Source organism: Cryptomeria japonica, chromosome 4 (genome assembly GCF_030272615.1).
Source record: "Cryptomeria japonica chromosome 4, Sugi_1.0, whole genome shotgun sequence".
NCBI classification, from domain to species: domain Eukaryota; kingdom Viridiplantae; phylum Streptophyta; class Pinopsida; order Cupressales; family Cupressaceae; genus Cryptomeria; species Cryptomeria japonica.
Genome location: NC_081408.1, coordinates 563,424,720 through 563,443,634, shown reverse-complemented (window position 1 = coordinate 563,443,634; position 18,915 = coordinate 563,424,720). Strand labels below are relative to the sequence as shown.

General features: G+C 36.9%; 1 protein-coding gene across 5 annotated transcripts in view; it reads left to right on the top strand.

Annotated features, from left to right (window-relative positions):
• LOC131036087 (uncharacterized) overlaps positions 1 to 17,235 on the top strand; it is a 48,095-nt gene extending 30,860 nt beyond the window's left edge. Inside the window, exons 2-12 of one of the 5 annotated variants that reach the window (XM_057967891.2) lie at positions 4,919 to 6,306; positions 6,495 to 6,833; positions 6,916 to 7,426; positions 7,520 to 8,191; positions 8,510 to 8,577; positions 8,668 to 8,962; positions 9,251 to 10,242; positions 11,670 to 11,774; positions 11,999 to 12,124; positions 14,180 to 16,523; positions 16,794 to 17,235. In XM_057967891.2, the coding sequence (XP_057823874.2) occupies positions 4,919 to 6,306; positions 6,495 to 6,833; positions 6,916 to 7,426; positions 7,520 to 8,191; positions 8,510 to 8,577; positions 8,668 to 8,962; positions 9,251 to 10,242; positions 11,670 to 11,774; positions 11,999 to 12,124; positions 14,180 to 16,042 (6,359 nt within the window). In that variant the 3' untranslated portion in view covers positions 16,043 to 16,523; positions 16,794 to 17,235. Of the gene's footprint in view, positions 1 to 4,918; positions 6,307 to 6,494; positions 6,834 to 6,915; positions 8,192 to 8,509; positions 8,578 to 8,667; positions 8,963 to 9,250; positions 10,243 to 11,669; positions 11,775 to 11,998; positions 12,125 to 14,179; positions 16,524 to 16,625 lie in introns of all 5 variants that reach the window. The other 4 variants (XM_057967890.2, XM_057967889.2, XM_057967887.2 and 1 more) reach the window with 4 other exon arrangements.
• The last annotated feature ends 1,680 nt before the right edge of the window (positions 17,236 to 18,915 follow it).

Genomic DNA, 18,915 nt, shown 5'->3' with positions numbered 1-18,915 from the left:
AGTTTCAAACTTTCAACTCTAAAATGTATAATACCAGGATTTCTTCAATGCTAATTATGTTGTTATATGGAGCCTAATCAAACTCGGAGGTTAAATTTTCCCTACTTCCATCAACGCAATTTCCCCCTATATTTTTTGACGGGGGTTTGGGGGCAGGGCCCCAAGTTGGGGTCAAGGGGCATCGCCGAAGGATCCTGAAATTTGACTAAGTCTGGAAAATTGAAGAATCCTCCAAAAACTAGATTTTGCATTATAACTCCTGGAGGTCCGAAACCACTCTCAAACATCCTGACAGTATATATGGAATATAACTTAAAGTATAAGAACTTATACTTAAATGTTATATTCCATATATGAATCCTGACAGATAGACCAAAAAACTCGGCGATTACTTGAGGGCATAGTGGGCTCTCAGCGTGGCCCTTCCAAGTGAGTTTCCCCCTTCTCAGCCCAAAACCATATAGAAAAACAAATAATGCATGTATTTTTGGCCGTTTTCTGCTGTTATGCTAACTTAGGCGAGTTTTTCTTTAAAACTCGCCGAGTTTTTGACAAAAACTCGCCAAAAACTCGGCGAGTTTTCCTGGCGAGTAGAAGTCATTACTACTCGCCAGGTCCAAAAACTCGGCGAGTTTTTGTCACTCGCCGAGTTTTCGGCGAGTGTGCCATCTATGGTTATAATTATCGTCAACATTGGAGAGAATATTCCACGTAGAACATGCCTCACTACCTTTGCATCCTTCTCTTCTTCCTTGCGGGCAGAGGTGCCTATAAATTGAGGGGTTTCCATTTGGGGACATCTGTAACTGATTGAAGACAAAGGGCTGTACAGAAAAGAGCAACCGCTTCATTTTCTCCTACAGTTTCTTTGTCCTCAACAACTTCTATGCATCCATCCATTCATCTCTTCCATCCATATATCTCTTATTGTACTAAATGCAGATATTGTGTCAGTTGTCCCAGGTTCTAGATTATTTTCTCCTGGATGGAGATATCAATGCATCCCATGGGATCACATAGGCATGCCTCTCGCATGGTTGGTTGGGACTTGGGAGTTTTCTCATAACTCCCGATGGATGTCTTAACAATGGAGTATGTGAATTCCACAACAATCATTGGTACTTGTATTGTGAGCTGTGATATTATGTACTCTTTTCATATACAGAGAATAGAACTAAACTACTTTTCATAGGCATGGTCAATTGACTGGTCCCATTCAATATTCTATTTGTTCGTCAATTGTTTAGTTTTGCTTTTGTATCTATACCAAATTTGTTATTATGATTTGATTATATTATTCTGCTTGCAAGACATATAAGTTACAACAATTTAGATTATTGTTGAGTGGATAGCATTGGAATTTGGATCACTTAAATTGAAAATACTGATATTTTTATGCTACTGTAATTCCTTTGTTGATATCTAAATGTTCTTTTATAGTAGCTTTCACGGGGATCAGTTTTCTTAACGTAATGTTAAGTCTGTCAAAGTTGAGAGACTTCAACCCATTCAAAGTCTCTGAGAATCTAACTGGCACAAGGAAAAAGACCACAAATATAGCCTTCAATGACGCTTAACCATCTTGTCTTTGGAATACAACAAACTGTCTATATTTTTTTTTTGTTTATTGTTTTTTGCGCAAAGTGGACGATACCGCTTAATATATATATTATATTAATTTTAAATTTTAAAACTAAGAAAAACTCCGATCATTGCTCGTATACAAGAAAATGCAAAATATAGATTCCTAAAGCTAATAAAGAAGCCCCCCAGGATAGCCCGAGGCTAGATACAAGTAATGATCAGAGAGATCCAAACCTAAAAACTATAAACCCCCCAGATGATAAGTACAAATATATCCAGCTAGCCAGTGGCTGGATTACAATAGAGTTTGCAGATACATTACAAAAATCCCAACATTGGGCAAGTAGAGTATGCAACCAGAAGAATAGAGTTACAAAACATCAATAACATTTTAGCCTTTCATAGTTGCAGCAGAGATAATGTCACGCAGAATGAAGTGCCTCGTCACAGAAAGCCCAAGTCGACTTGCAAAAAGCAAGAAACCAGATACACCAAAAACCAAAAAATAGAACTTATTCTTCCATTTGTGCGGATGAAGGTTGACCCAGATCAGGCGGCAAGAGCGAGAAAGCTCCCACAATAGAGACCAGGCACGGGGGGTAATCAAGACCGTGACCAACTTGAGAGTAGAGCCGAGCCATACTGGAGCGGACACAATTAGTAGAACAGAGTGGAAAAAATCCAACTCGCAGAGAAAAAACAGGGCTTAAACTAAAACCGGATACCACATATAAAAGCCGGATACCATGTCAAGTGAATCAAATAGAAACCAATTCATCAGATAGAAGTTTATTAAGAGCTGGAAAACGAGCTAAATCCCAGTGTGGATCCGAAGAATCAAGTTCCTCTTTATTGCTTCCCAGATTGGCCAAAAAATCAGCAACCCGATTACCTTCACGGTATACATGAGAAATAACGTATTTATCAAAAGAAGCAATAAGAGGGCCATATTTGCTCGAAAATATAACTGAGCTGCCAATTAATAATTTTCTTTGAAATACAAGCATTAATGATTAACATGGAATCTCCTTCAATATGAATGCATGAGATGCTCAAACTTTTGGCTAGTAAGACACCCTGAAGCAATGCATGAGCCTCAGCGAAATTATTTGTACCCGGAGGGATAGACAGAGATTTGCATGCCTTGAGGCATCCTAAATGGTCTCTGATACACACTCCTACTCCTGCCTCACCCAGGATCCCCTTAGAGGATCCATCAAAATTTAATTTGAAAAACATTGGTTCCGGTGGACACCACTTAATAATAGAACGATCAACAGTATTGGACCTCACTCTAGGAAAGTAGGGTGATGTAGGAATATAAATGCCTTTCCAAACATTCATGATATGACCATCCCAAGATGTGAATACTGAGTTTGGATTAAAATGATGAAGGGAATTAGCCGATAGGGAGGACGACTTCTTTCTGAAGATTCGTTTATTCCTTTCCCACCAAATTGACCAAATAATAGTAGATGGGATTACTTTGCAGATACAAGAGAATAAAGAGGAAAAATATAGGACAGGCCAAGATTGGAAGAGGTTCCACACAGAATTAGGAAGAGGAAGGGATAAGGACAATTTGCCAATAACAAAATACCAACATTGGGAAGCAAATTCACATTGAAGAAGCAGATGGTCCACGGACTCAATGCAATTACCACAAAGCACACAAACAAAAGGCTGGGCTATATTCAACCTTTCCAATCTATCACTAGTAAGGATCCTCTTATGTAATGCAAGCCAGGAAAAAACCCCAGCCTTAAGAAGGACAACACCACCCAGCAGAAAGTATAAGCTCTCTGAGCGGGAACTTGGGAAGTCATTTGCTGAATTGCATTATACCCCTTCTTAATAGAATATTTCCCTTTTGGAAGGGCTCCAAATCAATTTGTCCATACCGTTGGAGATAAAAGTTGTACGGGAGTTGAGGATGGAAAGAAAAAACTTCTTATGATCTGAGGAAATAGGGAGAGAAGAGGGGTCCCTCCAAATGACCTGATTTGAAAGAGTATCCACACCAGCGATGTAGTCACAAAGCTTGGAACCCCAAAGGTTAATGAAGATAGGAACAACTTCTAACAAAATCTCATAATTAACTAAAGGAGGAAGCCCATTCCAAGAATCATGCCAAAAGGTAACATCTTTCCCAGTATAATTACCCTTTAGTTAATTTCAATTATAGTATCAAAAATCTTTCAGCATAGACTCTGGAGATCAAAAGACAAAAGACTTTCTCAATTAATTGGGAAATTAAAAAATGCTGAAAAATTCATAAAAATAGAGAAAAAATAGCCTTTAATGACGCTTAACCATCTTGTCTTTGGAATACAACAAACTGTCTATATTACTACAAGTATAATTACCCTATAGACAAATATAATTACCCTTTAGTTAAATTCAATTATAGTATCAAAAATCTTTCGGCATAGACTCTGGAGATCAAAAGACAAAAGACTTTCAATTAATTGGGAAATTAAAAAATGCTGAAAAATTCATAAAAATAGAGAAAAAATGCTGTTTTTAAAATTTTCATACGAGTAACGAAATATAAGGGAAAAAGGGTACTTTTCCTTCTGGTGCAGCCCAAACAATTTTTTCTCTTTATCCTTAGAAATAGAGCATGGGTTTAGGGTCACATGGACCTTCATGGCACATGGCACATGGTTTTTCATAATTTTATCGCTTTTAACCAATCTCCAAACCCTTAAAAAAACTAAGCATGAAGGCTATAAAGCAGTTATTAGGACCTAACTAAATGAGAAAGGAATGGATATTCATTGAAGGATAAGTACCTTTCAGTGCAATTTAATTGATCCAATGTTTGGTTGCTTGGGCAAAATCCAAATCTGCAATGTAAATTTGAGGTTTTGACAGAAAATTTAAAGAACAAGTATTTGACAGGCAAATTGAAATAACTGGATGAAAAGACTGTAGTTTATTTGCAATTAAACTGGCCTTGCGAATCTTGTCAGCAATCAGAGGAAAAAAACTGGCAGCCTTGGGAATTGTGCCAGTGATCAGAGGAAAAAATTGGCAACCTGATTCACAGATCGGATTGCTGGCTGGGCTAAGCAGTGATTTATAATGATTATTAAAGATTTTTGCTACTATGTTGTCAACTATAAGTATCTAAACATTTGAATGAGCTGCATATCTCCCTCTCTATATAGGTCCCAACAAGAGCAGTGGTTGATATGGGTTTGTAAAATGCCTCTTGGTAGCATGTGACATTTGGCTGGATCATATTTACTTTCTGCATGGTGGTTTTTTTTTTTGCTCTTGCCATTTCTGCAACCATATCATTCATCAAATACTGCCTTTGCAACTGCAGGAAAGTCACCTGCAAGTAATTTGTTTGACACAAATGTTGTACAAACACCAGTGATTTCTTGTGCACCATCTCCTGCATCAGTTAGTGGAAGCCATAAGGAAAGAGATGCCCTCTTATCCAGTTTGCAAGATCTGCACCAATCTGCGAGATCTTCTTCAGCAGAAGAGAGAGATGATAACCTTGTAATTAGATTTTCTGATGGAGAGAGTGACAGTGATGCTGAAGAAAATCACTTGAAAATGAATGAGAGGCATGGCGATATGTCTTTTCGGGGGTTTATGGTTGGGTCTTCTGCAAACCATTCTCCTGCAGCTTCTTCCCAGATGGTGACATCAGCATCACAACATACACCTGGAATGTTGAATCAAATGGCTATGATGAAGAAGCAGCTAGCTGCAATGCGTACAAGCATGTCAAGTGCTATTCAAGTCCGTGGAGCGGCTTCTGGGGCATCTGCAGATGGTTCAATATGGAAGTCATCCTCCAAGCAAAAGATTGTTATTGGTCAAAAGAATTCAATAGGACAGAAACGTGGGGTCAAACCTGGTGCATCCGTAACAAAGCCTAGTGGCAGTAACTTAGATAACTTGAGAAAACAAATTACAACAAAAGGTGGTACTGATCTAGAGAAATTAAGAAAGCAGATTACAAACAAAGGTATTGTTGATTTAGAGAACTTGAGGAAGCAAATTGCAACTAAAGAAAATGAACTCAAGGTCCAGAGGCATATGAAATTGGGAAAGGGACAAGGCATGGTCTCGGCTCCAAATGGCAAAGTACATCCACCAGGAATTGGAGAATCAACTTCTGGAATTCCTAGCATACAAATGTGTATCAGTTCAGCCTCACTGAATCTGGTAGGCACATCTGATAAGGAAATGGAGGAAGAAAACGAGAAAGTTTTGCATGTCACAGTGCAAGAACTCCCTGATTTGAAGGTTATTAAAAGTAGTCTACAACAGCAGAGGAGAAACACTTTAAACACTGACACCAACTATAATTTTGCAAAGGATGCCTCTATTGACAACAATCCTGTAACAAATCTTCATATAGCAGGTTATAAAAGACCACATGCAGAAGATAACCCTGTAGAGCGAAAATGTCAAAAAGCAGCAGACGTTATTGATGGAAATAAAGTAGCAACTATCCAGTCAAATTCCGATTCTGTTCAAAAGAATTGTACAACACCATCAAAGCGGGTAATGCCTGAGAATTTCCATCATGCAAACATCAATTGCTTTCCAGAAAGAGAAGGAATAAAAAAGCGCAAGACAGATGGACCATCTTTGGAATCAAGAAGCGATATTCATTTAGCTAATCATCAGTCTTCTACTCATTATACTCCAGATCATCAAAGACACAGTTCAGTTGAAGGCTTCCCAAACAAAGTGAGTATCGAAAATGTAAAGTTCATTTCAAGAGTAATAAGCTTCTATCTGATTTATTCCTGAGCCAGGGTTAATAGTATTCATAGATATGTAGCTTTCTTTAATATTTGTGTCAAATGACTTTTGGAGTTTATGGTCAAAATTGGTGTCATGTATCCATTACAACTATTTAATTGCTTCCTGTTCAGGAAGGTGAAAAAGTGCAGTTAGAGATTAAAAAGACTAAGGGGCAGTTCATGAGGGAATCTGCTCAAACGGCAGATATTGAAAATAGTTCTCAGAAAATGAATTCAGGTTTGGAACAGTCCATTGTGAATTGCTGGACAAACGCTAAAGAAGAAAAGGATGGAAGCAGCGTTCGACCGTTTATCAAAGAAGGTTGTTCATATCTAACATATGGTAGGCAACATGTGGAACCTGCTCGTGGAAATAAATCTATTTCTGATACCTTTGGTGATATTACACAAGGAGAACAAAAGACAGGGGGTTCAGTGTTTTTCACATCTAGGGAACTTGTGCACTGGCAGGTATAGCTTCTTGTTTAACTGGAAGCTTAATCTCCTCTAGGGGTTTTCTTTGAACTTAACATTTTTTTTCCATGCAATGCAGGGAAGTAGAGATTCTCAAAGCAACACAAGACTGATTGGCATTCGTATTCAAGATGATTTATTACAGAGTGGAAATACATCTGCGCAATATTTGATCAAAGAAGAAGAAGCGGTTGACAAAGAATTGGAAGAAGCACGACAGCATAGAAGTAGGTGTGAAATGGAAGAAAAAATTGCTTGGAAAGCTTATCGGAATGCCCAAATTGCTGTTCAAGCTATTAATGAAAGGTGTATGAATCTTCATGAGAAGAGACGAATGTTGTCTGCTCAAATACAAGCTGTTGCATTGAGAACTTACTCTTCTCTAGGATCTCCAGAGCGAGCTGTGGGGAGAAAAGAAGAATTTCATGAGCCTCAAAGCTGTTCAGGTCATAAAAATTTAAGCAATGCTGTGGAGGTCACCCCTTTTCTCCAAGATCACTTGGAGGCTTCAGAACAGCCAGCCTACAAGTTAAATGAATACAGTTCCATTGTGGACAATGCTATTAACCCTTCATTGCAACCATTGATTGGTAATAATTGGTCTTCAAGTAATTATGGCATTCAGTCTGTTAAGCAGAACTCCAGTGGTAGACTCACTGTAGCTAATGTGATTGGCAATGCAGCAAATGGATTATGCATGGATAACAAAAAAGTAGACATGGGCAAGATTTATGACTCTGTAGATTCAGGAGTAGCAGCTAACCGGAACCAAGACATTGACTCATGTGAACCTGAATTGTTGATTGATACAAGTGGACAAAAAAATGAAATGGAAGAAAAGCATCCTGTCAGTAGGGAATTAACATTTGAAATGTCTGAAGCCTTTCAAAGTCATCAATCACAAATTTCAGAGAATATGGAACTATGCAAAATCAGTGAGTATGGTTTGATAAGAGAGAAAAATTTAAAAGACAGTGTAATAGACACCAAAGTAGAAAATGGTGAAAATTGTGAACTAAAGCCAAAATCATCTATCACTCCTGTTGCTCTGTCAGATGAGAAACCGCCAGCTGTGGAGAAGAGTGGAGGACCCAATTTTGAACAAGTCACCACAGAACACATTTGTTTACCTCAAAAGAGGAAACGATCTAACCAAATTCCAGTTTCTGAATGCAGTGCTGATGATCTTGCAAAAATTTCAAACACATCAGTTTCAAAGCTGAATTTGGGTATGGACTTATTTTCCTTAAAGGAGAAAACCAAAGAAGAGGGTACTGCAAGTCCAGGTGCAGAAACAAGTGCAGAGTCACTTCATGCTCAGAATTATGATCAAGAGTGCAATATTCAGCTCCCAGGTATGGCTGTGATGTAATCTTCTCTTTTAATTTAGGTGCATAAACCAGAAATTTGAGAGGCCATTCTATTAAACCTCATTTTTACCATCACTTATCAGAAAGATTTCTTGTTTTAAAATAGTGACTACTAAGTGTATTTTTCTGTTCTAAAGCCTAATTATTCGTATGTTAGATTGCTGTTATTTGTAATTGTATTGTCTATTCACTCTTTTGTTCAAAAAATACATTTTTTTAATCCATTGTAATTTCAGAATAATTTGGGATTTTGTCTCTCAAGATAATTCCATTTGAAGATAGCATTCTTTATGATTTTCGTAGTTTGCTTTGCAGGAAAAATTGAAGAGTTTGCCCATGCTTGTTCTCTATCACAAGAGGTGCCTGAAGAGGTATCATTCTAGCATTTTGCTAATGACAACTGTTTTGCTTGTTACACTATTTCTTTCTGACTTGCGTTTTTTGTGCTTCATTGAGAATAGACTGTGAAGACAACTGCTCTTGGGCACTTGACTGGTGATGATGTGCATGAAAATAGTACTGGTACATGCCATAGTGAGAACTCTCATGCTAGTGCTATTGAGAATGGGAAGGCTAACAATAAGAGCTTTACTGCAAACTTTTCCAGTTCAATATGTAAGAAGGTTAATTTTGAAGAAAGCAACGAGGAAAAGTGTCACTCTGGCAGTGGCATTGATGAAGGTTGTGCCATAGAAAAAGAAACTATGGCAGCATGGAAAAACCCTCTCCAGGAACTGGCAACTTCAGGCAATTCAGGTTAATATCCAGACTGTGAACAGCCTAATCTGTCAGATTTGATAATATTTGTGGATTGTAATTATATGATTAGTAATGAATTCATAATGCATGTAAACTAAAAAAGTGAACATTATGGATGGACATCTAACATGACAAGTCTTATGATGGACGATAGGGTGCCTTTTACAGGATATTGTTTGCTGATTTGTTTTTTTGAGAATAAACAGAGCGAAATTCTTTCTGTTGCATCTTCTTCTCATAAAAAATTATGTTGTGAAGATCTGTTGACGTATTTAATGCTTTTAGTTCCAGGTGGATCTGTAGCATTTGATGTGGCTTATATGGAAAACCAAGACTCCTCCATGCAACATATTGGCTCTGCTTATTCTGGTCAAAAGACCCTTGAAGAAAATTTTGCCAAGAGAAGAAAATATTGTGAAGAGGCTAGCAATCAACTACTTGAGAGCAATTTGTTGATGTCTTCTGAATTGAAGGTTGTATTTAGCTATGCAAAAGCGATTTTTGCAAATAATAATGCAATCATTGGTGGTTGTTGTGGAAAGATGACACAAGTCATATTGCAGGATATACCGGAATATTTCCCAAGGTTTCTACTTTATGAGAGTCCTTTGGATATGTTTAAGTCATATAGTGTCTACTCCAACCTTATTGCTGCTGATGGAACCCCTGACAAATCGATTACTTGCAGTCATGTTATTAATCCCTTCTGGCCGCTTTGCAAGTTTGAGCACCGTGGGAAATGCAATAATGAGGAATGTCCATGGCAGCATGCTAGAGACTACAATCTAAATCCTCCACAATTTGCTGAGCATTTGAAGTACTGTAATACTGAAATGGATAGTTCAGCTAGAAATTGTGTAAGTCGTGGAAATCAAGATTCAGATGTATGCTTTGAGATACAAACAAAAGAGGCGATCACTAGGGGCTTCAAATTTCACTTTGCACTAACTGCTGGAAATTCTGTACTTCAACAAGGCTTTTCATGTCGTATCATCAGCAATTACGGACTGACAGTACCAGTATATCGAATTGGATCACATCTTATAAAAGCAGATGTCCCAATGGTGGGTGCCTTGATAGCACAGAGCACTTGGCGTTTTTGGAAATTGGGTTTTTGCCAATCCTTCGCTATTCCATTTGCCAATCAAAGACTTCTACTTCCAGACATGGCATGTTTGCACAGTGTAGCAGTTAGAGAGTGGATGCTTGGCAATAACAGTCGACTGCCCACTTGTTTGTATAGTTCGAGTGTGAATCCAGATGATACAAAGGCTTGGGTAAATATATCTTTCATGCTTGCAGTTTTAATATTGATGTACTTTGTTGATAATCTATTTTCTAATTGTAACATCTGAGTGTCTCATACACGCGTCAAACCATGGATCTCTGGGCAAGAGGAATTAGACAAGTTTTGTTTCTTGATCCACTTTCCTCTCGTTCAGTTAAACACATTTTCAGGCAGATGCTTTTATGAAAGTAAATTGTTATCTTCGATTATTGAAAGCTAAATGGAAAAATTTTAAACTAATTGAAGAGGAGTTTAGACTTAAGATAAATATGCTTATGCAATTTTTAATTGGTAAATGATTTTTTTTTTTGTTACTGGGCTACTGTATAAGACCATCATAAATCTGATTGCTTCAACCCTGTCCTGAAAGCATCTCCAGGGAGCAGTAAAAAAGGCTACTCATGGAAACATTAAGTGCCCTGATAAAAGCAGACTCCCCACAGGCCATAGATAGTGTATTGTGGTACATGGACCGTCAGAATTAGTTAAATATATTTAAACAATGAACCATTTATAAAAACTTTGGAAAACAAGCTACAACAGATACTAGTTTTGGTGGCTTCCTCACCATCAATTACAGAAGCTAACAACTTACCAAAACAAACTTAATTAGTATGGAGAAACAAATATGGACATATAATTCCATGTGATTTTCTGAAGAAATTTTTGAAATAAGGTTTAGATATTAACAAGTTCTAAGCACCTGCCTGCATACCCTTGAATCCTATGGCAGCTGCTGAACTCTTGAATTGCATGGCCATGGTCAAAGGACTGCTTGATGCTGTCAATCCTCCTATCAACTTCCTCAAAATAACATGTATCCATTCATGGCAACCAACACTTTTGATCTTATACTGAATCAGCTCTGTAGATTAATCAATATGATTCTTTTTCAATTTTCAACTTTAAGCTTTTCTTCTATGGGTCTTTTTCCTTGACCTGGTGGTGCCCCCTAACAGTGGATTTCTGCACTGGCTTTTCCATTTTTGTGATTAAAATTTACCAGTTTTTTTGTTAAGAGAAGATATTGTAATATTGGTGCTAGACTGCTAGGTGTATGTATATTACATATAATTCTTATATGATCTTATTTCCTTTGAATGAAAAATAACTCTGCCTTGTAAAATCCTCGTGTAAATAATTGCATGATTTTCCATAATAAACTGTAGAAGTCATGTTTAGAATGGTGAAAAAAGTTTAGCTTAGCAAAGATATTCTTACCAGAATATGCTAAGAAAACATATTTTAAAGGTCTGGATTATTAGATCAAATGCTTGTTGATTTCAGAACCTATATTGATATTCAAGGGAGTCTATGCTTGTATTAGTTAATTTAATGTTCCTTTAAGAGTTATTTTAATGGAATTATTAGTCATTTTATATTCTTTCTTAACCTTTTGGGCTAATCTGTTTTCAGAAGCATCTTTTCCGAGGACTTGAGAATGTAGAATGCTGGTTGGAGTTGGCAATTGATTCAATGAACTTCGACAGCAATATTGATAAATTGGATGGCAGGAAAAAAGTGAGTTTAATTGATAATATACTTGAAATACACAAAAGAGAACATAATGATTATGCAAGATTCAATCCCGATTTCTTACTTTTATATAATACTATATTCCCTGATGTTAAATTTTGGTCTGTAAATGAAATTCATAATTGAGAGAATTCATTTGACTTGTCAAAATTTTACTTTGTAGAGTGTTTAACTTCTTTTTACAGTCAGCACTGGAAATTGGTGTGTAGGCATTGTGTGTGCTATCACGAGCAATTGAGGCCAATCCAAATTCTGTAGCTCTATGGGTGGTGTACCTTCATATTTTCTACAGGAAGGAAAAAGTGATTGGCAAGGATGATATGTTCTATCATGCGGTATGCCTCGCATCTTCTTTTGTGTTCACCTAAATGCTGTTATATCATGTGGTAACTGGAAAGTGGTTTTCTGACATGCAATACTGGTTTAAACTTTGTTAGTATTATTAAGGGTATACTTTTGACGAGTGACTCTACATAGTGACTCACAAATACTTCTATGCATCCATTTTAATATGTGAGTTTATTTTTTTGTTAAAATTAGTTTCTTTGTTACAGAGACATTATTGTTCCTTCCGGTGTGAGGTTTTAATTGTAGACTTTCTGGACTGGATGCCATATGCTTTTCTTGATTGCATTAGAACTGCTTATTCTGGAAGTTCAGTCTTTAGAAATCACTTTACTGTAGGTTATTTTGTAGTTCAAAGATACTTTGAAATCAGATCTTGAGTAATATTTACATAATATGCAAAAGTCAGAGAATTATAATTACTGTCTTCCAATAGCATTCTAGCATTACTATCTTTTATATCCAATCACCAAACTGATCTAGAAGAAGTATTGGACATTGTAGACACATTCAAGATCATTTAATGCAATAATGGACATTGATATTTTAACCTTTTGAAAGTGACTTTTTTTCAGGGTTATAAGATTCTATGCAGATTCTTCTTTCCATCTTCCTTTGGCTTGAGAACAATGGTACCACGCTAAGTAGCACTGGGCTGATATGGCGTTTGTCAAGCAACTCCATAATTTGATTTTTAGTTTCTTTGTATTATATATAAACATCCAATGGAAAGGATCATTTGGAAGAGGGGTTTTAAATGAGGTTGATTATGTCTTCCACCTAGCAGTGGAAGGGGTGTGTGGTTTTGAACAGTTTATTTCTTCACCTATTATAACCAAAGACCCATGTCTATTTCTAAACCTACATGCTATTCAAATCCCTTACCATCATACTTCAGATCTCTCCAAGTTGTAGGTCTTGACTTCACTTCTCCCCTCAAAAAGTGTTTTGCTGGTTCAGAGTAAAAACATATCGTGCCTTCCTTTTCTTCAATATATGCCCGACTTCCCTAACTGAAATACTGACATTTTCCTTTCGTGCAGGGAGCTAAAAAATTATTAGGTACAATAATCTCATCCATCCAGCTTGTCACTCACCATGGGAATTGAATCAAATGCCTTAAAAACAATTTCAAGGCCTAATATTCCTGAGTATCCCTCATGGTTTTTCAGATCTTCACCACAAATGTCAAATCTGCTATCCACTCCTGGGTCTCTATATCTTCCAGCAAGGGTCCTACTTCCATCGCTTCATTGTTTCTCATACCAGTACCAGTTCATTGAAACCAAGGGATATGCCTTAACCAATTTCAAGGCCTAATATTCCTTAGTATCCCTCATGGATTTTCAGATCTTCACCACAAATGTCAAATCTACTATCCACTCCTGGGTCGCTGTATCTTCCAGCAAGGGTCCTACTACCATTGCTTCATTATTTCTTATACCAATACCAGTTCATTGAAACCAAGGGATATCATCCCAAGTGCCAGATCAGCCACATAATTGGTGAGATTATCTGCTGCTTCATTTTTACTTTGCTTGACATGTCAATAAATAAGTTTGATAAATATAGTACTTTTATAATATTATCTCACAAGCGCATACATTTTCCAATGATCATTGTTAGGGCAGTTAGAATTTAAAAGTGTGCTTATCACTTTAGAGCCTGTCTTAAAGAAAATTACCTGGTATGAACCAAGCTTTATTGCCTCGTCGCTTTCAATTGTACAACAATAATTTTCTGGTAAGTTAAATTGTAAATCTTCCACTATTACCTCTACCACTGTTCCAGCTCACTCTAACAGGACAAGATGCTCTCTTTAAGGTCCATCATTGTTTATTTTCATGTTGCTCCTAGGGGGAGACATTAATTTGGTGCACTATATATTTTTTGCTTTTTCGCACTTTTATCATGGCATTACCTTTCCACTGTAATTTCCAAGTCCTCTGCAATTTCTGCTACAGAAAAATGTATTTCTGCTCTCTTTTTATGAGACTTACTCTTACACAGTATCCATATTGCATAATTTTTTTCATTTGAAACAGGTGCAGCACAACGAAGGATCATATGAACTTTGGCTTCTTTTTATAAACAGTCGTCTTCAAATGGACCAGAGATTGGAAGCTTACCAAAATGCAATATCTGCATTATGTTTGAAAGCTTGTGCCAGTGAAATGCAAGATAAATCTAGTAGTTCATATGTGCTGGATTTAGTCTTGCAGATGCTTAATTTTCTCTCACTTTCTGGGTATAAGGAGAAAGCTATGACATGGATCGATGAACTATCCTGTTCAACTGAAGGCTTTAACAAGAATGAACAGTCTGATTTTAGCAGTGTCTTTACTGTGCTGTCATGTTTGACGAAGAAGGATGCTTGTGTTCTTTGGGTCAGCTGTACATATTACAGAGTGTATGGAGAACTTCCTAAAGCTATCCTGGGGCGGCTTGAATTTGAGCAAAATTTACCATTTGATGTTGAGTGGCAGAGTCGTAAGATTTCAGAAACAGTGATTGCTTGTATCTTGAAAATGATGGATAATGCAGTTTCTAATCTCAATGGTTGTCATGATCACAGTTCTCAGTCATGGAAGAATGATGGCAATTCTCTTCTACCAGCACATGCATTGGTTATCAACCACGTCAAATGTGTGTTAGCAATTGAAGGATTAGGGAGTGCACGTAAACTGTGTTTACAGTATAGAGAGCTATATCCATTCTGTATTGAACTTCTTCTCATCTCTTCTTCCATTGAATCACATAGTGGGAATGACAGAGCAGGCATTGCATTCTTTGATGAGTCACTATCTAATTGGCCAGAAAGCAAACCTGGTATTCAGCGTTTCTGGAATCAGTATGTTGGTTATGTGCTAGAGTCAAAAGGAGCCGACTCTGCCAAGAACATAATTGACAAATGGTATTTTTATATGGATCAACATAAAATGTTAGACAGAATTATTTCCTTAAGAGACATAGACTATCTTACATGCTCTCCTCTAGGGCATGCAGTGGGCAAGCAGGAAGTTGAAGAATATAAGGACAGGAAGAAAAAAGATCATGATTTTTTTTCAGAAACAGAGGTGGATAGGAGGAGTTGGTGCCAGGATGTGATGTTTGCGCTACTCAATCTTGCAATATATAGATTCCTCAATAATGATCCCCAAAAAGCTCAATCTGCTGTAGACCAAGCACTGAAAGTTGCTTTAGATGATGGAGATGTTAAGCAATGTATCAAAGAATGTGCTGCATTAGCTTTATTTGGTGTTCCCGATGAATCAGAGCCAATGAAGAATGGCTTTGATACCAGAATGCTTCAATTATTTGACAAGTGCTTCCTTCGATACCAGTTATTTCCTCTTCCTAAGCCATTGTCGCGAGCTTTCACTGAAAGCATCAAAAAGCCGAAAATCCGAATTTTTATTGAGAATCTTTTGGGTCCTATACCTGTAGATTGTTCACTTTTGAATTCAATTCTAGAAATTTGGCATGGCCCATCTCTTCTACCTGAACATTTTGGTGCATTCAAGGACTTAGTCGATTTTATCGAAGCTCTTCTTGAACTTGCACCAGCAAATTTTAAGTTGGTTCTCTCTATATGTAGGATGGTAGTTCAGAGATGCAATTCACAGAGCATTTCATCTGTGGCTGCCCTTTTCTGGGCAAGTTCACTTTTAATCAACTCTATATTTCAATCATTCCCCATAGCCCCAGAAAATGCCTGGTTAGAAGTAGTAAATTTCCTAGAGCTTTTAGATGTTGATGTTATCCTTGAAGAGTTTTACCAGCAGGCTTTGTCTGTTCACCCTTTCTCTGTTGCTTTATGGCATTCTTTCCTCAACTTCCGTCGGGGTTCTGAAAATCTAGCAGGAGTGGTTGAAACTGCAAAGGAGCGGGGCATCAACATTGATTGAATGGATTTAATAATTTTCATTTGAGAAAAGAAAAGGTTTATTTCATGTGCCTTTATCTTCAAATGAGAAGACATACCTGAAAGTCAAAGATCGGCAGAAGTTCTACTTGTATCTTTAATTTGTACCTGGAAATGTCTTGACATGGAGGTGCATGGAACCGGTATAGTACATTTAATTTCTTTGGAATTTAAACAAAGAAGGTATGTTGGCATGAAGGTTGTATATTCTGTTCTGTACAGCAATAAGGATGCTACCTAACCGTGGTCACTTACTACCTTTCTAGCTTGCCTACCAGTGTTGATGTTGAAAAAAGTGTAACCTAACACATTTTTCTTTTCATTCTCTCATTTTTATAGATAAGGATGTGACGGTGCTTCTGAATTAACTAAAGAAGTATGTCACGTCAAGAATATTTATCCTGTATGAGTACTCAATTGAAGCAGACTGCTCTATCCAGTGATACTGCAAAATTCTTCATTAGGTTGGTTTTGATAAGATATCTCAGTTATACAGGGTTCAAGTTTTTGATTTCCGCATATTTGACTTTCATTCACAAATAATCAAATTGCATTTTGTTTTGCAGGTGAGTTATAATCTTCACTTGGCATCTGTAAAGTTTGGATAGTTTGGTGCATATTTACTGTCCTTGAATTTTCCTTTCATATTGTCTATATGCTATATAGTACCCCGTGTTTGGATAATTGCATTTTTAACCTGTTCGCTTCTTTTTGTGTTATTGGTGTATTACTAGCACCATGTTGTGCAGGAATTTGGAGGCTGTTGTGGATTCATTTCAAGTTTTGACTGGGACTCGCGGATTTTGTTGAGCTGTTAGACATTAAATCTTGTTTGGCAATCCAAGCAGGAGCTCATTTGGATTAACTATGAATAGGGATCTTATAATTTGTATTATATGTCTTATAACTGTTTTGTTCATGCTGATGGAGATGGTTGAGTAGTGGCAAGATAGACTGGTATACCACGGGGGCTGCTAGCAAGCTAGTTTCAGAGAATTTTGTTGACCTTGTTAGGTGATGGTCCTTGTGGACCCTTTTTTCTCTCGTTCTTTGAACGTCCGGTTCAGTGTCAAAAAACTTTTGACAGGAAAAATGTTTCTTAAAACAAACCGGAGAGGTTGTGTAAAAGTCCAAATTGAAAAGACATTACGTCCAATGGGAAAAGGTATTTCAATATTGCAGGCTCAATGATCAATGAATGGTGACAACTAAGATAATTAACACTCACAATTGGCAATTCATTAATTCTACTTGTTTAGCTTTCTAGCATCTTGATGATGGATTATAGTGTCACCTAAATTTTTGATACTAAAAATATTTCATACAATTGAATTTAGAAATTACTCATTTCCATATAAAATAATTTCAAATTGATATCCAAATTTTTGATACTAAAATTATCTCATACAATTGAATTTAGAAACAAACTCATGCCCAAATAAAATAATTTGAAATTGATATGTCTGGATAATATTTGAGTGTTAATTTAGGCTAATCAAGGAAACGTGACAATCAAATACAAATTAATTTTCAACTATTGATAGTTGTTAAATATTAAGTAAGAAACTGATGTGGCATAAATGCTTATCTTTGAATATAGAAAAATCAGACAATTTGAGTGTTCATTGTTCGAAATTTTATGTTGAATTGTTGTTGTCTTATAGTTGGATTTGTGGATCAATCAATTTTTGAGTGTGGATTTGCTTTTGGAGGATGAAGTCGCTGCGGTGCCCTTCCGGTTCTAAGGTTTTTGCGGAAGCTCTGACATGTGGACTGCCTCAATGGCGAAGATCTCTACGTTAGACGGTGGTATCAGATCATGTTGGGAGATCTTCTGGTTATTCTTGGGCGGATAGGGCTCGATCAGACAGTGGAAGGTTTGTCAATAGAGGTGTTTTTGGCAATGTTTCAAAATCCTCACTTGACGGGGTGGAAGGTGGAGGAGGAGTGGGGCAGGAAGGATAGGAGTATTGAACTGAGGCTGCAGGCGGATAATGGGCAGCAGGGAAGGCGGTGCGTAGGGGAAGAGTTTTATGAAGGGATTCCTTAAAAAAATGGAATGGGAGCTGTTGAGATTTTTAAGGAATATTTTAAAAGTTGGTGGTTCCATTAATTTTGTATTATACTTCAATTTAAAAATTCAAGCTCTTAAATTTAAGGATGTTGGAGTCTCATCTTAAGTTTAAACTCTTAATTTAAACAAGCTCGTTGTAGATAAATTTAGTTTTATCTTATTGAAGATGTCTAAAAAGTAGGGGCTCCAATTTTTTTTGGAAAAGATTCCAAATAATCTAGTAGCAGAAAAATAATCTCTTTATGGACCCACTCTTCCTTAAAAATAGAGCTGAAGCCTCTTACATGGGACTCCTATCTAATACAAATGATGCGGTCGCTTCAAAAACAAATGGGGTATGTTAGAAATGGACAAACCATTGGTGTGTTTGCGAGATGAAATAGCTAATGAAGTGATGGAAAATGCGAAGTTTTTTCTTTTTTTTTTTGGCTAGTTGGGTTTGGTAGGGAGATTTAAAGGCTTTCCTAGGCAAATTACACAAATAGATATGATAATTTTGGAGGCTCATCTTGGTGGGGGATGTTCAGATATACTTGAGTGCTCGGGGTTTTTTTGTGGTGGTATTTGAGAATGAAAAAGACATTAATAAAATGTTATGCAAATTATAGGGGAGCTAGGAGGACAAACACTTGTTTCTATTGAAATCATGGTACCTGACCTTTAACCCTGCCACTAAATCTTTCGACAAGACTCCATTGTGGATAAGACTTCCAAACTTTTAGTTGCAATATTTGATTTGAAGCTTACTTTGAAGTTGTAGGAATATTTTTGGGTAGATTTTT